Source organism: Erythrolamprus reginae, unplaced genomic scaffold (assembly GCF_031021105.1).
Source record: "Erythrolamprus reginae isolate rEryReg1 unplaced genomic scaffold, rEryReg1.hap1 scaffold_317, whole genome shotgun sequence".
Taxonomy (NCBI): Eukaryota; Metazoa; Chordata; class Lepidosauria; order Squamata; family Dipsadidae; genus Erythrolamprus; species Erythrolamprus reginae.
In genome coordinates this window covers 26213-40483 of record NW_027248683.1, presented here as the reverse complement: position 1 = coordinate 40483, position 14271 = coordinate 26213, and the positions used below count along the sequence as shown (strand labels likewise).

The 14271-nt window shown below is 52.3% G+C and overlaps 1 protein-coding gene across 1 annotated transcript; it reads right to left on the bottom strand.

Moving 5' to 3' along the window:
- Positions 1–617: 617 nt before the first annotated feature.
- On the bottom strand, positions 618–14035 carry LHX6 (LIM homeobox 6). The gene is made up of 6 exons (XM_070731436.1): positions 13948–14035; positions 13651–13836; positions 13459–13580; positions 6185–6405; positions 809–909; positions 618–719 (listed from the first exon to the last, which is right to left on the bottom strand). Exons 1-6 carry the CDS (start codon positions 13948–13950, stop codon positions 618–620), a joined length of 735 nt encoding a protein of 244 aa, XP_070587537.1. The 5' UTR covers positions 13951–14035.
- Positions 14036–14271: the final 236 nt, after the last annotated feature.

Sequence of the window (14271 nt, the reverse complement as noted above, 5' to 3'; positions counted from 1 at the left end):
TCTTCTCCGGGTCTCGTCAACTAAACAATGTCGTATGGCGGGACCCAGGAGAAAAGCCTTCTCTGTGGTGGCCCCGACCCTCTGGAACCAGCGCCCCCCAGAGATCAGAATTGCCCGCACCCTCCTTGCCTTTCGTAAGCTCCTCAAAACCCACCTCTGTCGTCAGGCATGGGGGAACTGAACTACCCTTTCCCCCCTAGGCCTATACAATTTATGCATGGTATGTTTGTGTGTATGTTTGGTTTTAATAAGGGTTTTTTAATTATTTTAAACGTTAGATTTCTTACATGCTGTTTGTTACTGTTGTTAGCCGCCCCGAATCTACAGAGAGGGGCGGCATACAAATCAAACAAACAAATAAACAAATAAACAAACAAACAAACAAATAAATAAAATGTCATTGTAAGCCGCCCTGAGTCCTTCGGGACTGGACAGCATGGAAGTCGAATTAAATATAAATAGAAATAATAGAAATAGAAGTAGATAATTCAACACTTAACACGTCTACACACCACTCGTACACAGTTCGGCCTTGTTCGGCTGGCTTGTTTTTCCTTGCGGACGTTTCACTACCCAGCTAGGCAACGTGATCAGTGTTAGGAGGGAGGAGGGTTCATTCATACCTGAATAACTCTCCTGCTGAGCCCGGTCATGTCTGCCAGCTTCTGCAGCGTCTGAGCGTCTGGGTTGTTATCCTGAGCGAATTGGGCTTGCATGACCTACACACACAGGGGGGGGGGGGAATGTAAGTGAGACCCCTCCCCAGGAATCGGCCCCCTCCCCCCCTCCCTCAGGGGCCTCTCCGTACCTGCAGCTGCTCCGCCGTGAAGGACGTCCGAGCTCGCTTGGCCGGCTTGGGCTGGCTGTCTTGCTCGGAGGGGACGGCCCCTTCTAAAGTGAGGCCGTTGCCTGCAAGAGAAGAGGGGGGTCAGCAGGGACCCTTTGGGGGCGGGGGAGCGAAGACCCCCACAGGGGCTGATGGGCAGGGAATCCGCTCGCTCATCAGCTGCACTGATGCAGAAAGAGGCCAGGTGGACTTCTCCCGGCACAGGTAGACTTCAGCCGTGCTTGGAGGCTCCACCAAGACCCTCTTTCCCTGGGCCGAGGCCTTTGGGGGACTTCCATCCTGGCTCTTGCTGTCATTCTCAACCTGGGGTGGCGCAGTGGTTAAAGTGCAGCCCTGAAGGCTACTTCAGCTGACTGCTAGCTGTAGTTCTGCAGATCGAATCTGACCACTGGCTCAAGGTCGACTCGGTCTTCCCTCCTTCCAAGGGGGGTCAAAGGAGGACCCAGACTGTTGGGGGCAAGAGGCTGATTCTGTAAACTGCTTAGAGAGGGCTGGAAAAGCACTGGGATGGATGGATGGATGGATGGATGGATTCACTCCTTCCTTCCTTTTTCCTTCCTTCCTTTTTTCCTACCTTCCTTTCTTCCTGCATCTCTCCTTCCTTCCTTCCTTCCTTCTTTCCTTCCATCCATCCACCCATCCACCCATCCTTGGTGCACAGTGGTTAGAATGCAACATTGCAGATTAATTCTGCCTACTGCCAGCAGTTTGATCCTGACTGGCTCCAGGTTGACTCGTCCTTCCACCCTTCCCAGGTGGGTCAAACGAGGTCCCAGGTTGTTGGGGGTCATATGCTGACTCTGTAAAGCACTATGAAGTGGTATATAAGTCAAAGTGCTCTTGACTTCTTCTGGGAAGGAAAATTGCTCTGTATGTTCAGTCTATTTAATCCCTGCCACTTTTTAACTATTCCTATATTTATAAGTATACTGTATATAATAATAATAATAATAATAATAATAATAATAATAATAATAATAATAAAGCATTCTGTTTTCATTGCCTTGCAATGAAGGGGAGACCGAGTAAGGCTCCCAGCATCACCAGCCTTGCTTAGAGTTGGGGGCTGAGCCCCACTCAACATCAGACCAAAGGAAAAAAGGAGGGTTGTTTATTTATTATTTATTATTTATTATTTATATGCCACCCATTCCAACAGGACTTGGGGGGACAGGTTCTCGCAGGATCAGCCCCATGGGCTCCAGAGTGGAGGGAGCGACCTGAGGGCTGGGCAGCGTGTGAGAGCGAGGGAGGGGGAGCCACGCAACCGTGGCTGCGTCCAGGCGTTCCTGGCCCTCTAGGCTGGAAGGCAAAGTGAGGGAGGGGATTCTCCTGGCCCTTCACTGCTGCGGGATGATTAATGGAAGTCGGCCCCAGAAACATCTGTTTATTTTCCTTCCTCTGGACGGGGGACCTCGCAGGCAAAATCCGCTTCGGCCAGCCCCCCCCCCCCCCCCCGGGAGGCTGAGGCTCCCACAGATGGACGGAGGGATGGAGGGACTTGTGTCCCCCTCCCAGGAGTCCAAAGGAAAGAGTGCAGGCTGCTTGGCTGCTCCAGGCCTCTGGCCATTGCTGACCACTGGGCTGGCAGGCAGACACATTTGGGTTCCAGCCCCAATGGGGATCAGAAGGAGAGGAGTTGACCTCTACGGCCCCCTGGGATGACCATGCAAGACCTCGGGGCTCCCCAAAGGATGGCCAAAAGCACCCTCCACATTGACCCGCTGACCTTTGAGGTCTCTTCTCCTGCACACCTTCAAGACATTCTGCCAATTTCAGGAGTGAGGAAATACCAGCAGCGCTGAACACTTCCATGGCTGGAAGATCTGGAGAACTTTCCTGGTGCTCTCTGGGTTGCCACCCATTCCTTGCTCCCTCCCTTCCTTCCCTCAATTTCCTCCTTTTCCTTCCTTCCTTCCTTCTTCCTCCCTCCTTCCTCCTTTAGCCCCTTCCTTTTTCCTTCCTTCCTTTTTTTCTCTCTTCCTTTTTCCCTTCCTTTTTTCTTTCTTTCCTTCCTTCCTTCCTTCCTTCCTTCCTTCTTTAGATTTATAGGTCGCCCTTCTCCTAAAAGACTCAGGGTGACATACAACAATAACAGCTACGAAACACTACAAAATTTAACAAACACCCCCTCCCCCCCCCCGGTCTCTCACTCACTACCACTGGACAGAGCAAGAGGATTATATCACTCAACAGCCCCAGGCCTGCCAGCAAAACCGTTTTTAGAGGCTTGCGAAAGGTCAGGAGGGTGGAGGCCGTGCAAATCTCTGGGGGGGGGGAGTTGATTCCAGAGGACCGGAGCCACCACAGAGAAGGCCCTCCCCCGCAGACCCACCAGCCGGCACTGCTGTGGGGTCTCGTTGGTTGCTGGAACGTGTGGCCAACCCACCCCCTTCGCTTCTGCCCTCCAAGCCAGGCCCTCTGCCTCTCCTGCGGGGCCCACCCAGAAAGCCCCTGAGCCCGGGTCCAAATCCAGGCCTAACCACCTTCCAGGCCAGCCGTGGCCAGGAGGGGGAGGGGGAGGAGGAGGATGTGGCTCAGGCGCCCAGAGCCCCCTCCCACCGCATCACCCATCCCGCCTTGGCATCTTGCTTTGATTTTGTTTTCATCTCCTGGCTTAAACCTTGTAAACAGAAACATTGATTATTTTCATTTTCAGATTCCCCCCCCCCCTCCTTCGCCCCCCCCTTTCTCAAAATCGTTTCCATCTGCTGCGCAAGGGGAGACCATGCGCCCCCTCCCCTCTCTCTCCTCTCTCTCTCTCTCTCTCTCCTTTTTTTGGGCTGAAAAAGAGAGAGAGAAAGAGAAAAAAATCTCTCTGAGTTCTTTTCTTTTTTAAAAAAAAACCTTTTTAACACTTATTTATTTATTTATTTATTATTTCGGCTTCTTCATCTTCCTCCAAGATTCATCCAATACTACCGGCCAGAGCGGAACGTTTTAACACTCAGCGATCGCACGCCTGTGTTTTTAAAGCCTTTCGAAAGACCAGGAGGGCAGGGGCGGTGCAAATCTCAGAGAGGAGTTGATTCCAGAGGCCCAGAGCCACCACAGAGGAGGCCCTTCCCCTCGGCCCCGCCAGGCGGCATTGCTTGGCTGACGGGACCTGCAGAAGGCCGACTCTGTGAGATCTGACCGGCCGCTGGGACATATGCATATATACTGCTCAAAAAAAAATAAAGGAAACACTTAAACAACATAATATAACTCCAAGTCAATCAAACTTCTGTGAAACCAGAAGCAACACTGATTGACAATCAATTTCCACGTGCCCCCTGTGGCCCCCGTGCCATAGGTTTGCCATCACTGCCCTAGGGTTTGACTAACCCTTCAAGAGAGAATTCCAAGATTTGGTTGGCTCCTTCCATAAGACCCCTTAACCCCAAGGCCTTAAGACCCTGAACAGGAACAAGAACGTCCTTCGCTGCTTCCGGGTCCACCCTGATGCCTCACCGCGAGCGTCCCATCTAATACAAAGTCACCTTCGCCATTTGGCCTCCTGGACCCAAGTCAGACGTGGTCACCTCACATCTAAACTGATTTCCACACTCTCTCTATATATATATATATCTCACCCTGCTTAGCTCCTGCACCCTGGTGCATCTTCATCCGGACAATCTCCACCCTGTAAGCTTTGCCCAGGGCCCAGGTTGTTCACTTTGGGGCAACTCTTTGGATGTTCTCAAGGGCCCAGTAGCCCACTTCCAACGCTTGGAGGCCCTGGCTGCTTTCTCAGATCCTAAAGACCTGCTCACCATTCAAGGAAGGAAACCAACACACCAAATCCAAAGTTTCTGCCAAGCGTGAAGAGAACCGCCTGTCAAATCTCCTTTCCCTGTCTTCCTTGGTGGTTAGAAGTTGGATGGATGGAGAGATTGTTTTTACTCAGAAAGGCATCTTACTCTTGGTTTAAGTCAGTGTTTCTCAAATAGTGGGGGCGGCGCACAGCAATACCTGGGGGAGGGGCACGTGACCCTGGGGAACATCCTTTTTTTGCCACAGGGAGTAGGGGGTATTTTTGCACCGAACCATAGCACCCAGCACAGAGCAGGAGACACAAAGTGCAGATCACAAACCCTAAATCCCAGCGACCAGTTAGGTCCCACAGAGTGGATCTTCTCCGGTCCCGTCAACTAAGCAATGTCGCCTGGTGGGACCCAGGGGAAGAGCCTTCTCTGTGGCGGCCCCGGCCCTCTGGAACCAACTCCCCCCAAAGATTAGAATTGCCCCCACCCTCCTTGCCTTTCGTAAGCTGCTTAAAACCCACCTCTGCCGCCAGGCATGGGGGAATTGAGATCCTCTTTCCCCCTAGGCCTTTACAATTCTATGCATGGTATGTATGTATGTAGGTTTGGTTTTTATATTAATGTATTTTTAATCATTTCTAATACCAAATTACTATTGTACACTATTTTATTGTCGCTGTTAGCCACCCCGAGTCTCCGGAGAGGGGCGGCATACAAATCCAATAAATAAATAAATAAAGAGACACCCTGGAAAAATACTGAACAGGGATGAAAAGAAAGGAGGAGAGGGACGGAGATCACGAGACAAACGTAAGTCTCCCGAAAGCTAAGACGAGGAAATATGATGAAGAAGTGAATGTAGCACTTGATTTCACTGGGGCTACATAGAAGATTGACGGCAGAAAGAGACCTCCTGGCCCATCTAGTCTGCCCTTCTACTATTCCCTGTATTTTATCTTAGGATGGATCTATGTTTATCCCAGGCAGGTTTCAATTCAGTCACTGTGGATTGACCAACTACGTCTGCTGGAAGTTTGTTCCAAGGATCTACTACTACAGTCAGAGATGAGGAAAGACCAGCATGTTGACCGTGCATAAAAATGTTGGCAGCGGGCAGCATGAAGGCAAATAAATCAAGGTGTCAGTTAAACACATGACACCCCAATCACACTGATAAGCCGCTTGAGGATTTTTCAGCAAAAATGATGTGTCCAGTATTGCAAACAATCGTCCTGTGCGGAGAATTGGGGGCACATGAAATTATTATTATTATTATTATTATTATTATTATTATTATTATTATTATTATCATCATCATCATCATCATCATTTTTATTATTATTATTATTATTATTATTATTATTATTATTGCCATTATTATTATTTAGATTTGTATGCTGCCCCTCTCCGTAGACTCCGTTTACCTCTTTCTTGGGGGGGGGGGACATAACGGGAAATAATGGAGAAACAGAAGATAATGGAGAAACGTCCAGCAGCTGTGAAGGGGGGAAAGGAGGAGACCTTCATGGAGGAGCTTTGGGGCAAGAAAGCGCCAGGGAGGAAGGCAGGGTGGGTGGCGAGGTCTGCTTACCGTTCTCTGCCGCGCGCTTGAGGTTCTCCACCATGGTGTCGTAGTGGATCCGGCACAGCACCTTCTCCTCCACCAGGCCGAACTCCTCCCCGGTGGACAGCTGCCTCTTGCAGGAGAAGCAGGCGAAGCAGGCCAGGTGGTAGGCATTGCCCCGCGCCCTCCGCACCCAGTCGCTGGCGTAGATCTGCCTCCCGCAGCGGGCGCATTTGGTACCAAACCGGCTGAAAAGGAGAGGAGAGGTTGAAGGGCTCCCACTGCCCGGAATCAGGGTCCTTTCCTTTTTTTCCTTCCGTCTTCAAACTGCAGAAGGTTGGTCCGAATGCGACCCACCACAACAACACACGAGCACACAACTCAAAGTGAACCTCTCCAAACTCGACTGCAGGAAATACGACTTTAGTAACCGAGTAGTTGATGCATGGAACTCACTACCAGACTCTGTAGAATCATCACCCCCAAAACTTGACCCTTAAGACTCTCCACTGTTGACCTCTTCCAATTCCTAAGAGGTCAGTAAGGGCCGTGCATAAGTGCACCAGCGTTCCCACCGTCCCCTGTCCTAATGTTTCTCTTTTACTATTATCACATATATAAATATTATATCTTTGTACACCACCAATACATATGCGACAAAACAAATAAAATAAAAGAAATAAATGAAAGAAATAAACACAAAACATCAGCAACTCGGCATTCTTGGCCCCAAATGGACCACCTACCCAAACCTGGTGATCAATATTTGTTTGCAGAAAACCAGTTTGTAGCCATCGACTGAGATGGCTTGGAGGGCTGGTCTGAAAGCAGATCTTGGTCGAGGCACTAGACAACATCTGAACTAGATCAGAACCTGAGTCGAAGTTCCAATTTATAATTGGGCTTTTATGCTAAAAACTAAAATAAAATTGAACTTTAAGGAGAGGGCAGCAGCCATGCTAGTTAAAACTGCCCCCAAACAACCAATGTCATAAAATTGGCTGAAATCACAGGGAGGTTGCAATGATACCGAAATAAGGTCCTCGCCTTAATTTTCATGTTAAGGAGGGGTTTTTTCCTGGTCCTGGTTCAAAATTGCCTTCTCTTTCCCACAAAGGTGGGCAAAGTTCTAGCTGCCAGCCAGGGCACCAGAGGAACAAGAGCTGCTTCTCCCGTCTCTTCCCTGGGCTGCCCATCCTCTCTCCTTCTGCCCCTTTCTCCAAAATGTGCAGCCCCTCACTCACCCTTTGCAGGCAGCCGAAAGAGCCTTCCAGCTTCCACAGCCTTCCCTCCCATTCAAGACTCCCCCCTGCTAGACCCCAATCACACACACACTCCACATGGGGTGGGGGCTTTGCTTTCTATACGCCCCCCCCCCTTTGGAAGGAGTCTGGTTCTAAAGAAAAGGAAGAGCCCAGGAAAAGCAGGCAGGCACAATAACATTCCTTGGCTCACTTGCCTGAGCGATCACAGGCTGCTCGGAAGCACAACGCACACAGCCACAGGCAGCTGCCCTGAGATGCTGGGCAGGAGATGCTGGGGGTGCCACCTTCTGACACTCCCCCCCCTCCCTCCCTCCACCGGCCGATTGCAGAAATTAACACGCGGCTGCAAGATGTCGAGATTCAGCTCCCAAAAAATACAGCTAGCTTCCGGCAAAATTATTTTATTTTTACCAAAGATGAGGAGAGCTCACCAGCCCCCAGCCCCCCCCCCCCCCAAAAAAAAATATCTGGTCGGTAACAAAGCAACTGAAATTGGTCCTGAAGAGCCTCACCTGAGTTGGCACCTATCTGGTCCTTCATCCTTTTGGCCCAAGTGATGCAGAAAAAACTTTTAAAAAAACCCCCACCACCTATTAAAAGGGTTTCGTCCCAGAATAGACTCAATGCCAGTGGTTTTTTTGAATTTGTCTTCAAGGGGAGGGGGCCAGAAAAAGGGAGGGGCCAACGGCTGATTTCTTGCACATGGGACATGTAGTGAGCCAGTAATGGGATGCTGGGTTTAAATGCCCCAACAAACAAAAGGAGATTAATTTTTCATTCCTGCTTTGGGAAAAGCCCAGATCTTTGTCAACAAAACCGCTGCTCTTTCAGGCTACATTAATAAAGACAATATTTTTTTTGGGGGGGGGGGGGGGGGTTCAATTTATACCACCTATCTCATTCTGTAACCACATCTTAACTAGACGTTGCCCACGTTCTCAATTAATAGATTTTAATACACTGATTATAATTGATATTCATCACTAGGGGACATATTAACCCAATTCATAGCATTACTTAATTCTGTCTTTCTCACATACAGAGACCTGCCATTCTAAAGAGCATCTTCTTCCTTAATAGGAATTTAATAGAATTTTTTATTGGCCAAGTGTGATTGGACACACAAGGAATTTGGTGCAGATGCTCAGCGTACATAAAAATATATATATACATTTGTCAAGAATCATGAGGTACAACTCTTAATGAGTGTCATAAGGGTCAAATAGGCAATCAGGAAACAATCAATATTAATAAAAATCTAATTTAGAAACACAGAAGATTGACGGCAGAAAAAGACCCCATGGTCCATCCAGTCTGCCCTTATACTATTTCCTGTATTTTATCTTAGGATGGATCTATGTTTATCCCAGGCATGTTTACATTCAGTTCCTGTGGATTGACCATCCACGTCTGCTGGAAGTTTGTTCCAAGCATCTACTACTCTTTCAGTCAAATAATATTTTCTCACGTTGCTTCTGATCTTTCCCCCAACTAACCTCAGATTGTGCCCCCTTGTTCTTGGGTTCACTTTCCTATTGAAAACACTTCCCTCCTATTTAACATATTTAAATGTTTCGATCAATTTAAACCAATATATTTGCGCAAACCTTTAACAAAGAATTCTATCCTTGTAAAACCTGTCTCCTGTGGGTCGTTTAAAGCAGTGTTTCCCAACCTTGGCAACTTGAAGAAATCTGGACTTCAACTCCCAGCATTCGCTGGCTGAGAAATTCTGGGAGTTGAAGTCCAGATCTCTTCAAGTTGCCAAGGTTGGGAAACACTGGCTTAAAGCACTTGAAAGATAAAAAAGCTCAAAGCATTTTGAAGACTCATTATTAAATTACCAGAAGGAAAAGTATAAAGCCTGGCAGAAAATAGGCAAAGTAAATATGGCACGGTAAACATATGGCGTTTGATTTGATTTTTTTTCCTCTTAAAAGGAGGTAGGGCAGGTATCCTGGTTATCCGACCTCTAAGAAAGCCTGGGGATCCACTCTCTCAGCCAAACAAGGTCGGCCCAAGGTGAGAAGCCCCGCAGTCTCCCGCAGCCTTAACTGCCATTCCTGGAATCCTCCGCAGAGAGTCCGCTCTTCAGAGGCGGCCCGGCCACAATAGCCAAACGGCTCCGCTTTTCAGGTTTCAATTAGCGCGCCGCACTTAAATTTGGCACCACGCTAAACCGGGATGTGTTCAATTTAAACAAAAGCCTCTGGGCCCCGTTTCGAACGCGTGGAAGAAGCTGGGATGAAAAGGAACGTGGGGTTTTCCCCTTTTTTTTAATGGCTGCGACCAGAAAGTCCTTTGAGGTTGTTTTTTTTCCCCAGAGTAAAAAGTCGTTCGGGTTTTTTAAAAGAAATTAAAACACGCTCCGTCCACGCGGACTCCGCTTCGTCAGGCTGTGATTGTGTTGAAAGGAATTGGAAGGGGGGGGGGCGAATATCAGAATAAGGAAGAGGAAACCGTCCCGCGAAAACAGGGCTCGTGTTTGCAAAGACCCACGTCACTCAAAAAATCCGGGCACATCCCATCACATTTAAAACAGCTTCTGTATTTCACGAGCGGTAGATTTTCCCCCTTCCCAAAAAAAGCAGCCCCGAATTAACCTTTCTCCTCTCAACGTCCTCTTCTCTCACCTATTTAATGCTGGAAATTATCTTTGACACAACTAAAAGAATTCTCTTCTTCTGCATTCTTTTTGTAAAATAAACCGTGAACATTAAAAAAAAGACCGACACCGGGCTATCAATGATGAATAATAAACCGTCATTCCCCTGTACTAAGAAGAAGAAATAATAATAATAATAATAATAATAATAATAATTATTATTATTATTATTATTATTATTATATTACATTTATATGCCGCCCCTCTCCGAAGATACTACTGTACCAAATGGATCTACATAAATAACGTCCACCAGGTAAATTCTCTGCTTTCCTCCAATATCTTTGGCGTGAGCGGCATATAAATGCAATTAATTAAATAATAAATAAATAATAATAAATAAATATTTAAATAAATAAATAAATAAAGGTTGCAGCCCCTCAGTTAATAATAGCCTTGCACAGAACTACCTTCTAAATCCACAGTGAACTAAACGCCTCGACAGAGAAAACCCCCGCTAAGATTTCAAAATCTTTCAGTAACTAGACACCCCCCCCAAAAAAAAATATATGTACAGTATATTATCCAAAATTTCAAGAAACCGCCATAGCCATCTCGGTATATTCCTCCGCATTCCAAATCTCAGTTATCCATTGCTTCCAAACATATACAGTATATTGTCCAGCTTGATCAAAAAGCCAATAGAGCCAATTTGGTGAAGCTGAAAAAACCCAGGGACAGGAAGGGCAAATGAGGGACCAGACCTCTGTTCCCCCAATAATTACTAATCATTTTATTTCATGAATTAAACTGCTGGCGGCTGCCATCGCGGAAGGCTCCTCCACTTGGACAGGCGGGAATCTTAGCCCAAGAATTAATCCGCTGCCTTGGTATCCAAAAACCAGGCGATGCGCGGCGCGCTTTTCCTCTAGTGCGCTTCGGTATTTATTTCCCTTATTTGTGCGGGCAAGGAATTTAAAACCTAAAACGGGGGGGGGGGGGGAGCCAAAACTGGGGGGGGGGGGGAAGAGAGGTGATTTTTTAAAAAAAAGATACCCCAGGGGGGCTCCTAATATTAGAAACGACGCCCCGCCCGCTCTCTCTTGGTCAAGGCCGCCACTTCCTTTTGCGAAGAGCGGGAGGAGAGACGGTTCTCGGAGGAACCCCCCCCCCCCCCCGCGTGGGCAAATCCCTGGACGGCCCGTGGAGGTTCAGAAAGTTCTTCCCAGCGGGCCGGAGCTCGGCAAGAGGCTGGCAAGAAGGCCCGTGTGGGAATCCTGGTCCCCCGCTTCCACTGCGCCCAAATAGGTTCCTCTCCAGATGCCACCACCAGATACGGCCGCGTCCACCCCAAGCCGACCCCTAACTAGATCGCCCGGGACACGTTCAGCCCCTCAAGGTCTTCGGGATTTGGGGAGAGGCGGAGAAGCAGCAGCGATGCCAGAAGCAGCCGGGCAGGCGCCCCGAAATCGCTCGCACTCGCCGTTTCCCTCCCCGGCGCCGCCTCCTCACCATCCAGCGGCCGGATTCCCCCAAAGTTAAAGCGTCCCGCTCAGGAAGCCGCCAGGGGCAACGTCCCCGATTCCGCTCCGCCGCCCCCTTTGGCTTCGGGGCGGGAGGGTTAGAATCGGGGGTCTTAGATCGGGGGTCTCTCCGCAGGGCAGTCAGCCACCGGCTCTTGGCAGGGCCGCCCGACGGCGCTGGGACCTTCCGTGCCCGTCTCTCTTCGGGCCCAGGGAAGTTCTCGCCCAGCTCCGAATTTTAGGGTGGGTTTTCCACGACCCCCGTTTCCGAAGTTGCCTCGAAGGGGGCCGCGCTGGGTTCGCTCCAAGCTCCCGCTTGAAAAGAGCAGGACTTTCGTCGAGGGGGGTTCGCGGGGGTCCCGTTCTAAATCGGCGAGCTTCGCAAAGCCCCCCACGGCCAGCTGCCGCGCGTCTCCCCACGGTCGTCGGAAAGGAGCCGCTTGCCCAGGTAGGAAAAGGAGGGCTGGGAGAAAAAAGTAGAGCCCCCCCCCCAAAAAAATTAAAAAATGGGAGAGCGGAGATTCCCAGTCGCAGAACGGCGGTTCGCGTCCGACCGGTCCCCTGTGCTAAATCCGATCCGAATTGAGTCCAACGGCTCAAAGCGCCCGGCTGACCCTTCCTGGCCCCACGCGCAGGATTAAAGACGCCCCCCCCCAAGACGGCTTGTTTGAGAAGCGGAGAGGCGCCGCCGAAGAAGCCCCGAGCGAGAGAGAGAGAAAGTCCGCCGGTGGGAATTCAACGAAATAAAGCGCTTCGCCAAAGAAAACCGACCGTCCAAGAACTAGTAAGGAACTTGGGGGCGATTCTGACCGAGCGGGGGTCGCGCCTGCCCCGATTTTAGCCCGGTCGGCCCCTCTGGAGGCAAACGGCTTCCCAACGCCGCGGTTCTTTCTCTACCTTCCGAACTCGCATCTCCCGGCGGCAAAGCGCGCAACTTGAACTTCTTGCAAAAAAACGGATCCCCCCCCCCAATTCCAGCCGGTGCGGGGCAAACGAGAGAGAAGGGGAGAAGGCGGCCCAGGTCAGCGGACGGGGGTCCCCAACGAATCCGGATTCCGCCTCGAATCTTCCCAAACGAAACCGCTTCGGAAAGGAGTCGGGCAGAGCTGCGCCCTTCGCAAACCCGGCGGAGAGGAGGCGCGAAAGAAAGGGCGATTCTTGACCCCTGCGCCAGGTCCCCGGGTATTTTGGGGCCCCTGGCTGAGCTCTTCTCGGAAAACCCAGCGCCGACTCCAAGCCTCCCTTCGCCCACCTCCCCTCTCCATCGAGGCTAACCGGTCGTCCGGGGGTCCCAAAGGACGCGCCCCTCTCGGTCTCGCCAGAAGCCACGCGCCCTTTGGGCTCCTCCTAACCGGGCCGGGCCCCGAAGCCGCAGCATTTGGCGAGGGCGCCCAGGCGTTCCCAGGGGCCGCTTCCCCTTCCTGGGCTCCTCCGAGGCCGAAAACCAGAAGCGGAGCGAGGGAGGGAAAGAAGTGGGGGGAGGCGGCCTTGGGGTCCCGGCAGCGGCCTCCAGTCACCGCGGTGGGAGGAGATTTATGGGCACCGCCATTAAGCCCCCTCCTCCCCCCTGACTTTTTGGGCCGGCCGGGGCGCTTGCGGGCGTCTCTCGACCACGGGGCCGGCGTGGCTTCTCCCGGGGGTTCCTCCGTTCCTTTTCCCGGATGGGTCAGCTGAGCAGGGGGTGAGGCCCCCAGCCGCCGCGAGCCTTCCGCTTGGCCTGCAGCCCCCGTCCCCAGGGAAAAGGGCTGCTGGCGGCTCGGCTCCTTTCCCACGGTCGGCGGCGGAGCGCGCGGAAGAGGCTCCATCCGGAGCAAGGCCCCGTGGAAGCCGGCGGTGGGGAGGGGGGGGGGAGAAGCCGGCTCTGCCGGGGCCTTTCGGGTGGGCCTCCCTCCCTCCCGGGCCCCTCACCTGAAGTAGTCCACCTTGCAGAAGATCTCCTGGTTCTTGACGTAGCAGCTGCTCTGCTGGCGAAGCGGCGTCCGGCACACCGAGCACTCCAGGCAGCGCGCGTGCCAGGTCAGGTTGTTCACCTGCGGGCGAGGGGAGAAGCGCGCTTAGGCCCGGCCCGGCCTCCCAGCCGGCGCCCTCGGCCTGCCTTACCTTCAGCAGGTAGCGGTCCACGATCTCCAGGCCGCAGCTGGAGCAGAGGCTCTTGGCGCCCGGCGGCAGCGAGGACGAGGCGGAGGAGGGCGGCGAGCAGACGGACGGCGTGGACGGGGTGCTGGCGCCCGAGAGCGCTTCCTCCTTCTCCAGGGCGCCGGCCAGAGCCTCCCCGTCGGGCTGGGCCTGTGGGAGCCCCGGAGGGAGAGAACGAGAGAGAGCGGCGGGTCAGCCGCGGAGAGTCCCCCACCCCAGCGCGCCAAGAACCGGGCGCCGTCCGCCCCGTCGGAGGCTTACCATAGCGGAGAGCGGCGGCGGCGGGCTCCGTCCGGGGGGGCTCCAGCCCCCCCTCACCTACAGCCGCCCCGTCCGGACGGCGGAGCCCCACATCGGGCTCGGCGTCCAGCCACGCGGAAAGCGCGACGCGTCTGAACCAGGCGGCGGGGGAGGCGAGGCGCGGGCGGGAAGGGGGGGGGGGACCCACACCTCGGGCAGCGGCTCCGGAGGCAGAACCGCCGCGCGCCCGCTCGCTCTGCCCAGCCCGAACCGCAGCCGCGCCTCCCCCGCGCCTCCTCCCGCTTCCCCCCGAGTCGCCGCCCCGAAGCACCTGCGTTTAGCCCC